The 19,056-nt window shown below is 46.8% G+C and overlaps 1 protein-coding gene and 1 long non-coding RNA gene across 3 annotated transcripts in view; one reads left to right on the top strand and one right to left on the bottom strand.

Moving 5' to 3' along the window:
• The window catches only part of LOC146812939 (uncharacterized), a 280,949-nt gene extending 271,964 nt beyond the window's left edge, over positions 1-8,985 (bottom strand). Inside the window, exon 1 of one of the 2 annotated variants that reach the window (XM_085619981.1) lies at positions 8,605-8,985. In XM_085619981.1, the coding sequence (XP_085476107.1) occupies positions 8,605-8,830 (226 nt within the window). In that variant the 5' untranslated portion in view covers positions 8,831-8,985. The remainder of the gene's footprint in view (positions 1-8,604) is intronic. The other variant, XM_085619982.1, reaches the window with a different exon arrangement.
• The window catches only part of LOC146812938 (uncharacterized), a 156,030-nt gene that overhangs the window by 10,137 nt on the left and 126,837 nt on the right, over positions 1-19,056 (top strand). The window lies entirely within an intron of this gene.

Here is a 19,056-nt window from a genome sequence, read left to right as displayed (position 1 = left end):
GTTTTTGTTTTTAAAACATTTCAAGAAACGGCATTGTTATTTACAATGTCAATAGCTTAATCACTCTCCAATGCGAGACCTAGTGCATTTGCACCCACACACAGATTAAGCTATTGACATTGTAAATAACAATGCCGTTTCTTTACATGTTTTAAAAACATAAACAAAAATAATGTCATGAGCAATTCCAATAGCTCTAACTTTAACAATGCCGAGACCGTTGCATTGTAAATGCTTGTAATTTATTTATTTGGGGGGGGGGACCCCCCCCACCCCCCTTTTTTTCTTATTTTTTACTTTATATTTTTTGGGGGGAGACCCCCCAAGCCCCCTCTTTTTTCTAATTTTTTCCTTTAACTCGCGTCTTCAACACCTTAGACAGTAAAAAAGGACTACACTAATGACGTTAACGCAGGACGTAGCAGACGATGAAGGCGGAAGAAGACTTGCGTGGTAAAAATGTTCGTTGAAGAAGAACGCGTGGTGAAGACGTCTACGAGGTAAGTGTTGCGTGGTAAACGTTCCTCGTTGTAACGCCATCGTGGTAAAGGATGTTTCCCCTTCCTGCAAGAGCTGTTCAAATCTGTAAAGTTTTTCTTCCACGAACATTGTTTTTTCTAACCTTTGCAAATGCCTCCGAGTTTGCAAAAAAGGAGAATAAAAGCTGCTACCTAATTTAATTAAATGCCACGAAAATATAATCTGCACTAACTCCGGGCACAAACTAGCGCACCCATCTGTCGCAGTGCTATGTGGGAAAATCCCTCATATTAAATCACTCGGTGTGAAATGATCCTTATCCACCGTTTAGTACCAGTACAGAAATATAATTAGCATTTTCCTGGCAATGCCAGAAATCTTCTTTGTTCATGAATCTATCCGGTTTCCTTTTGAGGAGTTCAGCTTTTCTTAAAACAGAGTTTCCCTCCACCCGATGCAGCGCTAAGACCACTTCTGCCCCTGGAACAGTTGCAAACGAGGCACCGCAGTGCCAGAGCCCCAGAGTACTCCCAAGAGACACAACTAATGGACACAGGGCTTGTAATGCTTGTGATCAGGTGCTTGAAGTCTACACGTAAAACTGAAGAAAAAATCAAGTCCCAGAATGCTGGGAAAACAGGACAGAGTAAGATGATCAGCCTGAAAAGTTACAATAGGAGATTTCAGGTTTTTTTTTTTGTAGTTTGAATGTCTTATGGTTCGTATAAACGTGAAGCGACTTAACAGTGACTTTATGGGGTTCAATTTTCCAAGGGGTGCTTTGGGTTTTCAGAGCTCGTGTCGATCCATTGTCACCAATAACAAACTCATCCTGTGCTCTCGTTTTGCTAAATGTTTTTATTTTATAAGTTTACATTGGTTTTAAACTTGGCCGTCATGCTCGCCCACGAAAACAAAACACTATGCGCAATATACCATTACAAGGAGCCGCTTTCTTCCATTTTTAATTACATGTTTCTTATTGCAAGCTTATGTCCACCATGCTTACGAAGCAATTATTTTCTTTTTTTAACTCTTATTCTTTGAATGTATCCTGCAGATTTTCCGTTTGTTTTTATTGTGGTTGTGTAAGTGGGCAGTGCTTTAAGTGGGAAAAAAAAACTGGGGGTGCTCTAAAAGGGGCGTGGTTAATGTCTTGAAGGGGCGTGGCCTATCCGAGTAGGGGCGTGGTCTAAATCAAAATAACTAGCACTGTGTGCTTAAGAAAATCATGAGTACCGGCACTTCTCCGTGTTCTCCCATTGAGTACCGGGACTTCTCCTTGTGTTAAGAGAGTACCGGTACTCCTAGTGGCATGCTGTGGTCAGTCTCTAGGTTATGGGTGCTTGACAGTTAATGTCGAGTGGATTCCGGCGCTAGGTTGCGGCTGCAGCCCTACACTCCGAGCGGGCATTTGATAAGATAGCGCCTTAGGCGGAGAGAAATTTGGCGCCCTTGCTAATAGAGACTGAAATGCGGCAGCAGGGGGTCCTTTTTGAGTTGAGCTAAGCAGTGACTGCCCCCTGAACCCAAACGCCTCGGGACCTCCCCAGCTCACCTAAATCACCGATAGTTTAGCTGCCTCACGGTGATGGGTCTGTTGGTGTGTGTATCAGCACGAAAATAGAGCCTGATAGAGACCCGTTTCGAGGGCCCCAAAAAAAACCTGCCGGTGCTCAGACCCGGACAGACCCGGCCCACTTAAAGCCCTGGTCACCCTTTCGCCCCCACTGGAAACATGATAGACAATAAGAGCTCATTTTAATACAGATAGAAATATAATCATGTTCTGACCTTCATTCATTGTCAAATGAACATACAGATAGCAGTGGGACTGTACAAACAAGAATGATCAGTGGTGCTATTGGATAAAAGGTGATTTGGAGATTTGGAGCCAAGCTCAGGGAGAATATTGTAACAGCTACAATGGTTCAGGGGTTATTTAGTGCAAAACAACACAGCAATGCTGATATTTCTATATAGAAGACTCTGTGGTACGCTAACAGCACCTGGAGAGGATTAAAGAAAGACAGTGGCGTCTGTGGTCAGATCTACAAGTAATGCATGTTTGAGGACATCTTGAAAACTCCGTCATCACATAGCCGCACCTGGAGATGTTTGAAGGAATCTGAAATAGGTCCCATCGAAAGCAGGTTGATCTCAGCATGTTGCAGGTGGGCAACTAGAGCCAAATTTCGGGGGGGGGGGGGCGGAAAAAGATTTCGGGGGGGGGGGGGCTAAGTCTTCCAGCCATAGGCAGAGTGGCTGTAAGAAGGGGTGAAAACACAACAAAAGCCTCATTAACGAGTAAATGGACTTTTAAAGACCTGTGAAGTACTCCGGTGCGGCTGCAATTAGACGGACGCCAGCCCGCGAGGCTGTCTCAGCCGGGCTGACACACATGAAGGGGGGAGGGGGGGGGGGGGCTGAAGCCCGGTTAGCCCAATTGGTGTTGCGCGCCTGGGCCATGTTGATATCACCAAGATGTTCTTTGCATTGCTAGAAAAGGGGTTTGAAGGCTTTCCTTGACTGGCCATAGAGAGGCTCCTCTTCTGGTACTGGTTGGCAGGGAATCCACATTTTCCACCCACTCCAGCTCCCCAACGAACTGACAACCATCCATCAGATTTGAAGACTCAGAGCTTGGCCATCAAACCATGTGGGGGGGGGGGGGTGGGTTAGCAACCATCAGGCACAATATAGTTGTGCCACCAAATTATGAAAAAAAGACATAAAGTTGTCTATGCCAGTGTATGGGGAGCACCACAGGTGGAAAAATGCCACTTTGCTTGGAGCTTTGGAATTGCTTGCACTTTTCCTAGGTAGTCATACAAGGCACAATTCACAACTACAGCGTTCCAGCAATACTTCAGGAAACCTTGTGAATTCCAAACAAAAAAGCCAGAAATGTCACATTTTGTGACTCGGACCTGCAGTATTTCTCCCAGTGACTTCTCTTCCCCTGAGACACCCTTCTCTTAGGAATGCTAGGAGCTAAAGTTACACCCGCAGTCTCAGAAGAGCTGCTGCCCCTGCCAGAGGCGCAACTAGAGCCAAATTTCGGGGGGGGCTGAGCAAAAATTTCGGGGGGGGGCTGAACTTTAAGCAATAGGCAGAGTGGAGCTGCAGGGGCTCTTAGAAGGGGTGAAACAACAGCGACGCCTCATTAACATGCAAATGGTCTTTTAAAGACCTGTGAAGAGATCGGGTGCGGCTGCTTTTTTGCCCGGGAAGGTGTCTCATCCCGGGCTGCCACACACGAGGGGGGGGGGGGGGATGGGCTGAAGCCCTTTGAGTCCAATGGGTGTTGCACGCCTGGCCCCTGCCTATGGTCCACTCTAGAATAGCAAATCAGACCCGGGCCCAAAAATGGCCACAGTTTCCGTTCGCGTTCTCAGTAGAGTTTTAATGACATGGCACTTAGAGATCTCTTAAATTAGCATCCACAGAATAAGCTCCTTTATCTTAAGGCTTATGTTTGTTGCTCACATATCTTTCAATTATTTTGAACTGAGCTTGCACTTAGTAAAGTATGTTTTACATAATAAAGACTGTAATGGGTTGTTATTATTTGATCTCACATTGTGAACCTCAGAAACTGATCACCAATTAATGAATGAGCTGTTGCTATATGAATGCTGGCTGAATATATGGGTGCTGCATCTACACATGTTCCGAGCTCCCATAAAATAGGGCTAGAGATCTAAAAATCACACAAAATAAATAACTGGATAAGGATCAAATTGGATACGTTAAGTCTGAGCACCGGCAGTTTTTTTTTGGGCCCTCAAAACGGGTCCGAAAAAAAATAAAATAAAGAACGGACTACCTTTAGTAGTCACGAAAATAGAGCCCGATAGAGACCCGTTTCGAGGGCCCCAAAAAAAAACTGCCGGTGCTCAGACCCGGACAGACCCGGCCCACTTAAAGCCCTGTAAGTGGGTGAAAAGAATGAATCAGGGGGCAGAGCAATGAATTTATAAGTGCAAGGATGAGCTAGAGGGCTTGTACAAAGACTTATTGTACGTCTTAACTCATCAGTAATTGGGGAGTCACTTTACTTTATGAGCCAGACCTATTGGCATTGCCAAGGCTTGTTTCTTTTTTTCTGAAGCACTTCAATAGAGTGTGCGTTGTGCCCAGATCTCGCTTGTAAGCTTCTCCGCCATCCCTGCACCCCACCATGTCTCTTCGGCCTCTGCGGTCCACTTGCTGTCTCGCCCGTGTTTCTGTGCCCCCCTCCCCCACCCATATTGCCCTCTCTCGGACATTGGAGTGCTTTATGCGAACACTAGTTACAATCCACAAGATCAGATAAATGTATTCGGCACAGGGGGATCAGGTGACGTGCTCCGGATGAGAGGATGCTCCCGGCACTCCTTTCATCATCCTGCAAGGAAAGAAGCGCTCACAACTTGCAGCGCAAGGGTCCGACACGGATCATTACAGCACGGGCATTGGAATACGCCTGTTTGTGCGGGGTCACATATGGGGCCAGCTGTTGCTGTTTCACATAATTGTCAATAACGGGGCTTAACACTGCTCGAGTTAACAGGACTTAGGGGTCTCGTTACTACATTCTCAGCTAGCGCTGCAGCCAATGTGCTGAGCTGCGTGAGAAGCAGAGAGCAGGACAGCGCCAGAGATAGGGCAAACCCCTCCCCTCTCCCTAGCGCCGGCGCACGAGCAGGCTGCCGCGCATGCGCACCATAGTGCAAAGCTGCCTGCGTGGTCTAGCATAGGGTTTGCCCTTGCACCAGGCAGGGCATGCTTCTTGGCGCTAAGTAACCCAGAGCTGCACTGGGTGAATTTCCAGCACAAAACAGGTTTTGCACTGGAAAGTGAATTGAGGCGGAGGGGGTAGAATATTGCATGGATTTCGATTCCTTGTGGCGCAAACATGGTACAAAGTCTTAGTAAATACACCCCTTCGTGTCTGACTCGGAAGGATGAATGGACGGCCCTGCTGGTTCAGGATTAAAACTTTGGCCCTGTTGGTAGGGGACGGACCTCAAAAGCAGCCTCATGAACCACAAACAAGCTGTGCCCCTGCAAGAGAACTCAGACCCGGCTTACATTGTTTGACCAATGGCCAGAGATTCTGGAAGATCAGCGCGTGCGCCCCTGCTGGAAATCCAAATATGTCCATCTGTCCCCCTTCCGCCTCCCTCCACTCTGGCGGCAACAGCACTGGGGAGGGCGAGTGTAGCCCCCGACACGTGCAGCTCAACGCTGTTAAAGGGGCCTCTGCAGGGTGAACACAAATATGTACATTCACTGTCCCAGGACAGTGGCCTGTAATCCCCTGTTCACTCAGGCTCAGCCCTCCAATCAGCAACAATTTAACAATTGCCGGCTCTTCTGCGGCCCTCTTGCATGAGTAGGGATTTCAGAAGCAGTCTGGATCTTGCTAGTTTGATTCTAGGTGCACACCCTTAAAACAGGTATTCGGTGTGCTGTGGACAGAGCGGGATCATTACCACGTGTAGCTGCTTTACACTATATCATGTTCACTTTCACTTCTGAAACAAGCGCGCTTTATTACTGCATTATAATAACCGTTATAGGGATAGCCCTTACCAGAACCTTAAGAGGTCATTGTACCCATTAATCGGTATCTGGGGGTCATGGATTTTCATTAGCGGGGGGCTCCGAGCACAAAAACATGTATTGTAATACTTTGGTCTTTGAACTGACAAACCTTGTCAAAGCCAGTAGGTCTCGCCTATGAGATCTATTAACTTTATCAATGTTTTTGTAAGTCATGAGGTACAGCAGCATGGATGAACGTAAAAAAACAAAAAACACCCAATATATCAGCGTTAGTTCTGGCCATGGCAGAGAGCTTTTCTCTTTACTTTCAGCCATGCCGTACAACATGGCTAAAACATTCACAAAGCCAATAGCTCTCAAATAGGTGAGACCTACTGGCTTTGCAAATGCTTGTCGATATAAGGGGCCTCCATGGAATATAGGGGCTGCCACGACATAATGTTGGCCATGGCACAATCAAAGGTCATATGGCGGAGCCCACACCACATTCTGAACATCCGGTTTCATTGGCTTGGCGCCCATGAAAGGATCTGGACATTGACGAGTGCCCTTTCAGCGCCGGTGGCATTTGAGCAACTTTGTGAAAACTGTGCTTTGAAATGCTGTATTTCACCCTACTGCTTTCAGTGGGTTTTTCCCTTTGGGGTGGGAGGGTAAGGGGGGGTGGAGCATGCCCTAGAATGGGTCTGACCTCTTTGCTTTCCTCGCTTACTACAGTTGAGTGCATGTATTATGTCCCAGAACTTTTTAAGATCAATATACCACCATAATGAAGGCGGTTTCTGAAACAGACATTTGTCCCGGCTCTGCCGTTATTAAGGACCATCAGCGATGCCAACTGTTGTGATGTAAGAGTTATGTGACATGCCTTCCTGGAAGGAATCAGGGTCAAAGGTTATGTCTTACTTCCTGTGATGTCATTATGGTCAAAGATAATATGATGTCACTTCTGTTACCCCTGGCATTTTGGTGAATCGACACCCATTTCTATACTGGGATTGTCCACGTAAACCTTTTCTTTTCCGAGGTATGTCTGGAGGTTTTTACCCTTTCATGCAAGAAGCAAGGGTGTGCTTTTATCATTTGGTAGCATGTGGTTATCAATTTAGGACGATCCATGCTGCGGTCATGAGTATTTTGTAGCGCTCCATGCAAACGGAAGTGTCTGTGAGCGCTTTAGCGTTGGTGTTTCAATGACACTCCTACTGGCCTCAGAGGAGTGAAAAGCTTCCTTTATGATAGGTCTCAAAGTTCGATCCTGCAGATTCCCGGGGACTCCAAAACCCCGTGGCATCCTAAAGGCCTCGATGACGCAGTCTGAAAATGGGATGAGTTGGCATACTCGCATGGAAGCGTGTCGGGCACTGGCCATCCCTATCTCTGACCTCCGGTGCAACTAGACCCGAACATCGGGGGGCGGGGGGTGGGTTTAACACTCCCAGCCAGGGCTGGCCCTAGCACAGGTCGCGCACGGTGAAACTGTTTTTTGGTGCCCCCTCCCCCATTTCCGCCTTCTCCATAAAATCTCTGACTACCACTCGCCAACAATGCACCTCATCTCTCCATAGCACCTTTCTGACAAACATTTCATTTTTTTTTAATAGCGCTACTCAGTTTACTTACACTTAGTTCTGCGATCTGCATGGTACATGTTCTTTGTAGCAGGCACATTAACCCTCTGTGCTGTGTGGGTGGCCCGAGTGCCCAGGTGAGTGCACGGTGAGCGATGCAACAGTGTGAGAGTAGGGTAAGAGGAGTGACTGCAGGGTGAGTGAGGTGACCAGATGATTTTGGGTGCGGATGTAAGTGCAGAGTGGGATGAATAAATGTTAGGTTAGTGACGGGCTTGTTTGATTGCAGATGGAGCAGGGAGGGTGAGTGAAGTGTCACATGAGTGCAGGGTGAGTAGTGGGCTCGCGTGACTGCAGGGTGAGTGACACTGCCCAGCCGAGCCCACGGCAGCTCGAGCTGCAGCAGCCCGGGCTGAAGCCCTTTTAGCCCTGTGGGCGTTGCAGGCCAGTCTGACCTGTTAGTTAATAAAAACGGGCAATGGAAAAGGTCCCTATATTCATCACGTCCTTGACTTTACTGGCAAATACCATTGATCGATTTCTGAGCAATCCATGTAAAAAAAATAAAAAACATTAGGGTAATCCATGACAGCAATTTAGTTTATAATTATATTTGACATGTTTTACTAAAACTTGTACATAAATACTACTTGGATGGCTCACTATAGAGATCCCACGCCCTTGTTGTTATACGCCACGCCACTTTTAGAGCTCCCCTCACCCAATGTTTGCATCACACTTAAACTCATATTAAAACGGCAGAGCCCCCCGCTGAGAAGTCCCTGTACTTGGTGTTAAACGCACTACAAAGACCCCTGATGAGAAGTGCCGGTACTTGGTGTTAAACGCATAGAGTCCCAGATAAGAAGTGCCGGTGCTCCCTGTTCTGGGCCACTGAAAGCGCGGGGCAGACGCCGGCTACTCCCGCCCCCTCCTCACCCGCCCCCTCCTCGACTACACCCGCCCCCTCCTGCCCCCTCCTCACCTGCCCCCTCCTCACCTGTCCCCTCCTCACCTGTCCCCTGCAGCCTGAGCAGCGGCCGGGCATGTTCAGCAGCTCTGGGGTCCACTGGGGCTGCGGACAGGGTCGCGGTCTCCTCGGAGGGCAGTGGGGCTGCTCTTCGGACAGGGGCCCCAGACAAGGGCCCGGTCTCCTCGGAGGGCACTGCCCCACGCCCCAGTAGCGCATCCGACGGGGGCTGTGTGTCCAGCGGTGGTAGCACCATCGTACCCCCTGCTGCCCCAGGCCCCCTCGGCGGCGGAGAGGCAGCGGGTCTTGTCGGAGCGCTGTTCCACTGCCCTCAAACTCCACGCACAGGTGCCTTGCTGCGGTGACTGCCCGCTGCTACTGCTGCGTCTCCGCCGCGCGTTCAGCCTCTTATAGCTGTGTGAGGCAGCCAGCCCGCCCGCCCGCCCGCCCGCCCGCCTGCCCGCACGCCTGACCGCCTGCCCGCACGCCTTCCGACCTCCCTCGCCCTCCCTCTCCCTCGCCCTCCCTTGTCTGCTTTCTAACACGCGGGGAGGGAGCGCCCGGGGCTCACCCGAGAGGACGGCGTCTTTCCCAAAGTGGAGTCCCCTGCGGCTCATCCGGCGGAAGCGCGGGGCGATCGGTGCCTCCAGCAGTTTGCAGACAATACAAATGTGAAGATAACAACGGTGATTCATGGAGCTACTGGATACAGATCAGGGTTTTGTCGCGCGGAAGTTTGGCTCATTATGAAGGCGGCAGAGGGCACCGTGCCTACCTTAGGCCATCAGAGAAGTGCGCATAGTATGAATAGCTCAGTGGGTTACTGGTTTTGGGGAGAGATCCTTTTGTTACTTGCAGTTTATGAATTAAATCTCATATAGAACAGTGAGTTATTTACTGTCATCAAAGGATAGCATGGAAGCTGCAGGGTATAGGCTGGAGCGGTTTGATTGTTTCCCCCAGTCTTTCAATATCCTAATTCTACCCAAATGAAAAAGGGTTCATTTGGGTAAAAATCAATTCTTAATAGTAAAGACAGCCCCCAACCATGGTGATACATTTTAAATTCTGAGTTTGTGCTTCTCCAGACCAAGCACTCTTCAAGTGCACTGTCTAACAGTAGGGATGACATGTGACCTCTACTCCTTGTAGTCCTCTGTCTTATGCAACCTTTCCTATACACTGACTTACACATGTAGGATTGATTTTCTCGGTGTGACTTGTGTGTGATGTAAAGTGATCGGACACCTTACACTGGTAGGAGTAGCGCTATAAAACAAAAGCAAAGCATGTGATAGAGTGGTTATGGATGCTGGAGGGACGGGTACGAAATTAATAAGGGGAAATGTGAGATACTTCCTCTAACCAAATACACCTTTAAAGAGGATTTCAAAGCTTCTCACTTTAATTGGAATTCTAAACATATAAAATACCTTGGTATTTGGTTCTCTCCCTCTATAAAAACCTCCATATCCCTGAATATGGACAAATGTGCTGCCAAACTTGAACTCACTCCAAGATGGCACCCCCTTTATCTTTCTTGGTGGGGTCGCCTGCACACAATTAAAATGATACGGACTCCCATAGTTCTATATATTCTATCTAATATACCAATGTCCATTCATTCTAAATCCTTTCAAAAAATAAATTCCATTCTCATTTCCTTTTTATGGAATACTAAACAACTCGAATGGCGCTACAAAAGTTAATACCAAAATCTGAAGGTGGTGTTCATTTTCCCCATTTTCTTAATCACCATAAAGCATTTCAGTTAAGACAACCATCGAATTGGATCACAAACCAGAATGAAGGCAGCCTCCTTTGGCTAGACCTAGAATCCTCCTGAACTCCTTTTTCATTTCAGGAATACCTTTCCTTAACTCGTAAACCACAAACAAGCTCTACTCCAATCACTAAACATTCTTGTAAATTATTATCCAATGCGTCCCACTCCATCGCGCACAACGCAGATACCTTTTTTAATTCCACTATTTGGCACAATAAACACATTCTTATTAACAGAAAACCCATATATTGGAAAACCTGGAGAAACAAGGGCTTACTCTGGGTACATCAACTTTCGAACAAGACTCACCCATTCAATTTACAATTACCATCTACCTATATCCTTTAAACCTAAATTTCTACTCTTGCAAAGCGTAGTAATTGACGTATATAATACACTTAAAACCTCACCCGTTGAACCTTCCCCCCCCCCCCCCCCTGGCACACCCTTTTATCCGTACACCCCAAGGCTTCTAACTATATATAACCGTTTAATGTCAGCTCCAGTAACCCAAGACAAAACCAAAGTGGAGTCTTTGTGGGAGGACGCCCTTGGAACGGATTGGCCTATTTCTATGTGGAACAAAATTTGGACAACACTTGGGAAATCTTCTAGAGCAGCCAGCACAACACAAACACTTTTTTAGTCTATAACTGACTGTTTCTCACCCCTATTCGCTTACATAAAATTCATAACACAACTTCCAATGTTTGCTGGACACGTTCCCAGATTGATGCGGATCTCAAACACATGCTTTTTACCTGTGCACATGTATTTCGTTTTTGGGAACAAGTCTGGAGCCAAATTAACACTTTTTTTCCCCACACTTCAGCTCCTCTCTCTTACAAATATTTTTTGGGGAAGCATAACACGAGATTGGAACAAAGAACAGTCTCAGGTATTACTTACTGATTTATTAATAGCAGTAGCTTTTCAACAGATTCCCAAAAACTGGAAAGACTCCTCTAAATTATCTTATTTAGCATGGTGGTATGCATTGTGTTATAATCATCGCCTAGATACAGCCCTTGTCCACCCTATTTCTCTTGCTTCAAAACGATTAAGCCTTTGGTGTCCTCTCACACAATTTCTAAACGACTCAGCGCAGAAATCTTTCTCACTTGCTCTTGCATTACAAGAAGTCCCCAAGCCTTCTTGACTTAGTTTTGTTTTCATACACTATTGTTTATTTTATCATTGTATGAAATCTTATGAACCTTTATTAGTAATATTACATGCATTATTATTCTTTATTACAGATTCTTTTTTTTTTGGATTTGTATATTTATGAATAACTATTTACGAAGTATTGTTTGTATGATCTTACGATTATTTTCAATAAACCTTTTCTTCAACTTAAAAAATGGAGGCTTGAGGGACATGGTTAAAGGCTAGTAATGAGGGAATCCGTGGTGGAGGTGGTCATTGGGGGGGCGCCAACAAACATTATTGCACCGGGCGCCACCAACGCTGAAGCCGACCCTGGATGCATCTTTTATACTCCCCACCTCCACAGAACGAATAATCATACTTGAACTTCCCACTGCCCGCCCCCTACTCAGCGTACCATCCTTATGCGTGACATTATCAACATGTACAGAACGATCCACTGGCAGCACCCCTACCTCTGCATTCACTGGAATAAAAAGCGCCGCCAAAGAAAAGGAAAACTAGTGAGGTTTCAGCTCTGGCTTGAGCACATGAGACTAGTGAGCCTGTTTTCAGCCAGTGTCTCCACTTTGTATGTTGCCGCCACAGGGGTCAGGACAAAAAGACCCAGAAACTCCGTGTGGACTGCAGCCTTCACGTCATCGTAGCCTCAGGAGGCGCTACAAATTCCAGCGCGGGCTCCTGCAGCGCAGGAAGCCCATTTTCAGCCAGTGCCTCTGCTTTGTTGCCGCCACAGGGGTCAGGACAACAAGACGCAGAACCTACGGGCAGACTGCAGCCTCCACATCATCGTTAGCTCTAAAAATTCCAGCGTGGGATCCCGCAGCGCAGGTGTGTCCGGGTGAAGCCTGGGTAAAGGGCCGGCCCATCTGTGCTCGTCCGCGACTGACCGTGGCTGGGCTGGGCCAATTCTCTTGGCTGCACACTTTGGGATAGCGTGAAAGTTCACTTTATCACCTTCGCCATCGCCAACGCTGCATGCCACTTAAAGGGGTTGTTCCAGATCTTTTGTACTTGGACCACACCGTGAGTAATCCTTTCTGGCCACTCATTTTGGGAGCGTGTGTGGAACTCTAATATAATTTTGAATCCAAACGGATTATTTATCGCTCTGCTCCTTTGCCGCCCTCCCTGTGTCTTTCTAGTTTTTGGCTTCTTTGTTGTGGGGATCCGCCTAATCCAGGAAAATGGGGAAAAAGTAGACCCAGCCAGTGACCCCCACGGGCCAGCCGTATCGCACCATCGACTCTTTTCTGGCAAAGGCTGTGGGCGCTATTAACAAGGAGATAGTCTGGGCTGAGTGGCGGCTTTTCACTAGATATAGGGGGAGTCGGGGGTAAGCTTGCCACCTACTTTGAAAAAGACCCTTATGGACCAGTCTCATCCCACCCCTTTCCCTTCCCCGGCTCCAAACCTGGTAGCCATTGAGGCACCCTCACCCGAGCCTCCTGCCTTGAGGCCCGAGTTTTCGCCCTTACCGCCACCGCCTATTGTATCTCCTGACCCAGTGAACTCCCTCACTCCCAAACGGAAACGGAGGGCAAAGAAGCCTATGGAAGCTGCTCCGATTACACGCCAGGGACAGGCGACTTGAACGAGCTGGATTGACTCCAGGAGGATGACGAGTTGTGCATCCACCTTCCTCGTCAGACTGACTCCTCGGGACAGAGGGTAGAGGAAGTTTGCTCCTTATTACCATCAAGCCCTAATAAGATCATGGTAGTTCCATCACCTCATGTGTTCCCTGTGAGTAGTCATACGTCCCAAGTGAGGCCTCCGTCACCATGCTTCACATCCCCCTCACCGGTTATGGTTAACCACGCTACTGGCAGGGATTTTAGTCTTGTATTCTGGAATGTGTCTGGGCTGTCTTCTAAGTTCACGGACGATAGTTGGTTATTATATTTTAAGTCATATAAAATTATATGTTTACAGGAGACTTGGGAGACTAAGAATATTTTCTTTTTGGATGGGTATAAGACCATCTTTTGCCCAGCGTCAAATTCAACGATGGGACGAGCCTGCGGAGGTCTTATTATATTTGTGGCCCTAGAATTTTGTAAAGATTTAAAGATTTTAAAATGGGATTCTCAGGTATTCCAGGGCATAGAATTGCACATGGGGAGAGGACTCACTCTTGTGATTTTTAATTTTTATAATGCTAAGAGGGGCGAGGGGGGACCCTCTAATCTTAATGCTTTAAACCGTGCGATAGATGACCTAAAGGAGGATGGTTGTGGGCATATGAATTTTATTTTAGTGGGTGACTTAAACGGTCATTTGTGTCCATCTCTTGTGAAGAATCAGCTGATTGCCCCTCCATGCCCACGTTCGGAGGATCTTCACATGGAACACACACGGGAAGTGAAGGTTTTAACTAACTTGTTACTTACTCACAATCTGGTGAATACCCCAAACCTTTGGCGCCCCAGGCCTATTTCTCAATTACCCCCGTCCTATAAAGGAAGGGGTGCTGCAACCATTATAGATTTTATATTTGTGACGGCATCTTTGGGGGTGGCCCCTGGATCATTTAACATAGAGGATAGCGCTTTTAGCAACCACAACCCATTGACATTGGTACTGACGGGGTTGGGCCATCCCATCTTAGGTTCCTGTAAGCCGCAGGTACCCCTAATTTCCACCAACCAGGGCAGGCGCCTTAGATGGGCGTGCACAGATGTAAAGGCTTTCAATCGCAGCCTTTTTTCTTCATGCAAGTATGAGATAGGTGCTTGTCTGAATCTTAGCACCTGGAGTGAGGAGATTTTAAGTTAGTTCTCCTCCATTGCCCAGAGAGTTTCTGGTCTATTAACTATACAGGCTGGGGGGCGGGTTCAGGCTGCCCCCTCATGGTTTGACCATAAGTGCTCGCAGGCCATAAGGAGGCTAAAAGCAGCCTTGAAACAGGCGCCACGGTTGTAAGCTAGAGTGTCCTTGTGTCGACGTCTTTATAAAGAACCGATGAGAGCGCAGGCGTCATCTCCAAAAGCAGGCATGGGAGGACCTAGCTAAAGCAGGCAAACTGAGGGATTCTTCCCTATTTTGGAAAATTATTAATAGTCCCTGTTTCGCAGAACCAACAAACCCGACAGTATGCCACCACATTACATCAGACCAATGGGTGTTCCATTACGAAAAAATCTATAGTGAAGCCTGTATTGGCGAGCGTAGTGTAGACATTCTCCTTTGTGTGGCGGATCCTCCCATTAGCTTCTCTTTGGAGGAGGTAACTTTAAGCATTGAGCTTCCGGCTTCAAACAAGGCCCCAGGCCCTGATGGTATCCCCCCCGAATGTTTTGTGACAACCCTGAGGTCTGGGCTCCCCTATTAACCCAAGTCCTAAACTCAGCAGCCTTGAAGGGGACATTGCCCTCCTGGTTCACCGCCACTATAGTCCTAATTTTCAAAAAAGTAGATAAGGATAAGCCTCAATCTTACCGTCCAATCTCCCTTATCGATGCTGTAGTTAAGGTCCTGGGTCGGGTACTTCTATCTAGACTGTCTTTGTGAGCCACAGATAACCATATCTTATCGGAAGTCCAATATGGTTTTCGTGAAGGCTTGTCAACATCGGATCAATGCCTCAATCTTTACCTTCTGATTTCCAAGTATACTGTGGCCCAATTGGGAACCATGTATTTGGCCTTTACGGACCTTACGTCCACATTTGACCGGGTAAACAGGTCCAAGTTGTGGGACATTTTAACCTCATCGGGAGTGGATCCCCGTATTGTACATTTACTTATATCACTCCATGCCCATACATCGGCGACAGTGAGAGTCTCACACAAGGGAGATCTTAACGATCATTTTAATTGCACACGGGGGTGCTCCAAGGGTGCATTTTAGCTCCTTTTTTATTTTCAGTTTATATTAATGGCCTCGAGGCTGCACTCTTAGCCCTCCAGTCAGACTCCCCTAGAGTAGGTAGGAGAGCTTTGCCATGCCTACTCTATGCGGATGATGCAGTGCTCATGGCCCGTACGGGCTGGGGCCTGCTTGTCTTAGACCGTTTTGTGGCATTTATGGACAGGCTGGATCGGTTGGTGAACTATACCAAGTAGTCCTATGTACTAGTGGTGGGCCCACGGGGGCTCCGGTCAAAAAGCTTTAAAGCCGGCAATCATATCCTTGGAAAGATTCTGGCCTTTCCCTATTTGGGAGTGTTATTTGATGACAAGCTAAAGTGGGAAGCCCTCTTAGAAGGGAAGCTAAATGAGCTGAATAAATCCCTAGGAACCATCACTAGTTTTGAGAGTAGATCGGGTTCATGGGCCCCGAAGGTATTTTTAAAACTGTACAAGTCCAAAGGTATCTCAAGAGTAGTATATGGTAGTGAAATCTGGGGGTATGTGCCCCCAAACAGGTTACAGGTGGTGGAAAATAAATTCCTGCGCCGAAACGTACAAGTTCCCCAAGGTATGCCTGTTTGGTCCGTACATGAAGAGCTAGGGGTTGGTTTCCTGGCGGACTAAGTGGCAATTAAACCCTTAGTGTGCTGGATTAAGATTTGGACGTCTGATCATAAGAATTTAAAACGTAGGATTTTATCGGATTGTTTGAAATTGGAGCATGGTAACAAAATACCCTGGATACATTACGTAAAGAAGTCTTTTCAGGCTATAGGCAGGTCAGATATCTTTTTTGCACACGACACTTTAAGTAAGGTGGACGTTAAAACCATAAAAGACCTACACCACAAATTTTCAACTGTGAACCCTGAAAATCTTGAGCTCAGCAAACCCTCAGTTAGGGCATATGCAATGTTAAAACCGGTCCCGGGAATTGAACCATACTTTTTGGCCTTAACTAGTATGCATGATAGATTTTTAATCACGCATTTTAGATTTAACCAGCTCCGTCATCTTTTAGCATCCCCGGCGGGCTTCTTTCCCTCACCAGATCAACGAGGTCCCTGTGGCTGCGATCTTCGATCTCCTCAGGACACGTTACAGTTTATACTATTGTGTAAATATTTTTCATTCCCCAGGAAACGTTTCCTCCGGCCCTTGTTAAGAAGCTTGAAATTTAGGAACGCTAAACTGGCCCTCCTGCATTTACAGTCGTTGCCCTACCCTCTCACACTCTGTGCAGTGCTAAGTTTTTTGCATAAATCTAGACAATCTAGAATTAATTGATTTTGTGCTGCTAGTATTTATTAATTCATATTGTTTTACATTTTACTGTATTAGCATGAATTGTTTGCTCATTTATTATATGATGTACCGTATCTTTTATGGTTGCCTTACATCTGAATAAAGAAATACATAGTGAGATCAATTTAAAAAGAACCGAGGTCTGGCAGAGGAAAGGGAGCGCAGTTAGGAAGGGCGAAACTTGAAAAACACAATCTGACACTCAATTTATTTTAAAATAAAACCCTGCTGCAAAGACATTGGCGACATGGGCATATGTGACTTTAAATCTGTTCCAGATTACTTCATTGCTTGAAAGAGGCTGCATTCAAAAATGTCTTAGAGGGTTAAGACACCTGCTGCAGAGATCATTGTGCGCCCACCAGTTGTGAGGGGATTATAATAGCGCTAAAATAACTCTAGTGATAAAAGTTCTGTGTTTTCTCCAGTAAAAGCTTTGACTCATAAAGGAGCACAGTGGGTTAATGTGCCTGATGCAGAGTACATCTTGTAACATGCAGATCACATTATTTTTTAATTTACACGGGTAAGTGGGCTATTGTTTTTGACAATGAGGTCAGTTTGTTGCTTCCAGTTCATACGCTGCAAGTCTTCTAATGTAGCACAGTGCTCGGTTTACCAGCAACAAGCAGCTTTATGCAAACTGCAAGTCATGGCTTTAGGTCCATATTGTTTTTTATCAACATGTTGTTCTAAGATTTCAAAGGGTTCTTTAGGAAAGTAATAAAGTCTTATTAGTACAGACCACACAATCACTGCATAAGGTTTTCTAGCCTGACTTTCTGTTTCCCATTCACAATAACAAGTAGTATCTACAAGTATGGGTGATATGTGATTCCTATACCTTATAAGTTATAACTAGGGTTCCCGGTTTCATGGTATTTATTTTTTTAACATTTGTCTGTATTTAACCATATTTATTTTTTGCCCATCTTATCAGTATTAATTCATATTTATTTTGTGGTTTTAGAATAAATGGAGCCTTAAAGTTGTTTATTTCCACATTTATTTAACTCTTGGATGTGCACTCGTACGTGGATGCCTGGCACGCTTTAGCAAATTATGCAGCCACAGATAACAAAACCCTATACTCACTGGTACATATTAGTGTTATACTACAAATATAAGTTAACATATGCCTGTATTTAAAGAAATAGTATCCCGTTTTTTTTTTTTTTAAATTCTTTTTATTGACATTTTCAATAACAAACTTAAAACATTGCTTCACACTGCTATGTACGCATCGCAGACAATGACGACAAGCCCCCCCCCCAACAAGGCACAGGGTACGGAATGTAAAGGACATCAAGGCAGTATTACATGGCAATCTACGCTTCAACCAACCGGCAATCCGCCACATCTTCCCATCCGGGTATCCCACCTCGATAGCCACCAGTCCGCCCCACGAGCAGCAGCAAATATTAACGTTTCCCTCCCACCCGGGGGGAGAGCAACGTATTACAGCATTTGTAGCGGGGTTTGCTCCAGCCAGTGTATGAAGGGCTCCTAGATGTCTCTGGGTCTGGACCGCGCCGGCATAAGCTCCCAGTACAGGGCTAACTGGGTTTGGCAGTAAACAACGCTTTGAACCCATACCTTAATGTTAGGTGACGTGCCCGCCCCCCAGTGTATAGCAACCTGTCTCCTGGCCAATAATAATAGCATACCTGGCAGTTTACGGTGTTTGGGCTCAATCATGTGTAAAATCCCCAGTAGTGCAACCTGGGGAGTGCAGGGGATCAGTAGGCCCGTGATAGTGCATATTATCTCCAGCACCCTTGTCCAGAACAACGCTATTTCAGTACAGCCCCACGCCATATGTATAAAGGTGGCACCCGGTGCATGACAGCGCCAGCATTCATCGGTATCCCTTAGTCCCATGCGTTGCAACCGTTTTGGTGTGCGGTAAAGCATGTGTATGTACTTGAATTGGATCAGGCGCAGCCTGTAGTTGGGGGATAAAAGCTCAAGCTGCCTACAGCACATATCCCAGTGTATATCAGAAATTTCAGCTCCCAATTCCGCCGCCCACACGCCCCGCGCCGCCGGAAGCATCACGGGGTGGTTAGCCTGCATTCGCACATACAGTCTGGAGACCAGCTTGCGGCCAGAATCTACCGACAACACATTCTCCAAAGCAAGCAGATCCGGCGGTGGCGCCGGGAAAGTGGGGAATAACCTCCGGCTTGAGTGGCGGAGCTGGTAATACAGAAGCGTGTCTAGTAGCGTCGGTGCCTCCGATCCACACATCTGCTCCAGCGTTAGGAAGGCGTCACTCGGAAATAGATCGCCTCCAGTGTGAAGGCCCAGCTCCGCAGCCCGCCCCCCGGTTCGCATAGCCCGCAGCGACGGCCACATCGGGTTCCC

This window comes from Triturus cristatus, chromosome 7 (assembly GCF_964204655.1).
Source record: "Triturus cristatus chromosome 7, aTriCri1.1, whole genome shotgun sequence".
Taxonomy (NCBI): domain Eukaryota; kingdom Metazoa; phylum Chordata; class Amphibia; order Caudata; family Salamandridae; genus Triturus; species Triturus cristatus.
The sequence above is the reverse complement of the archived record's forward strand: the minus strand, read 5'-3'. Positions and strand labels throughout refer to the sequence as shown.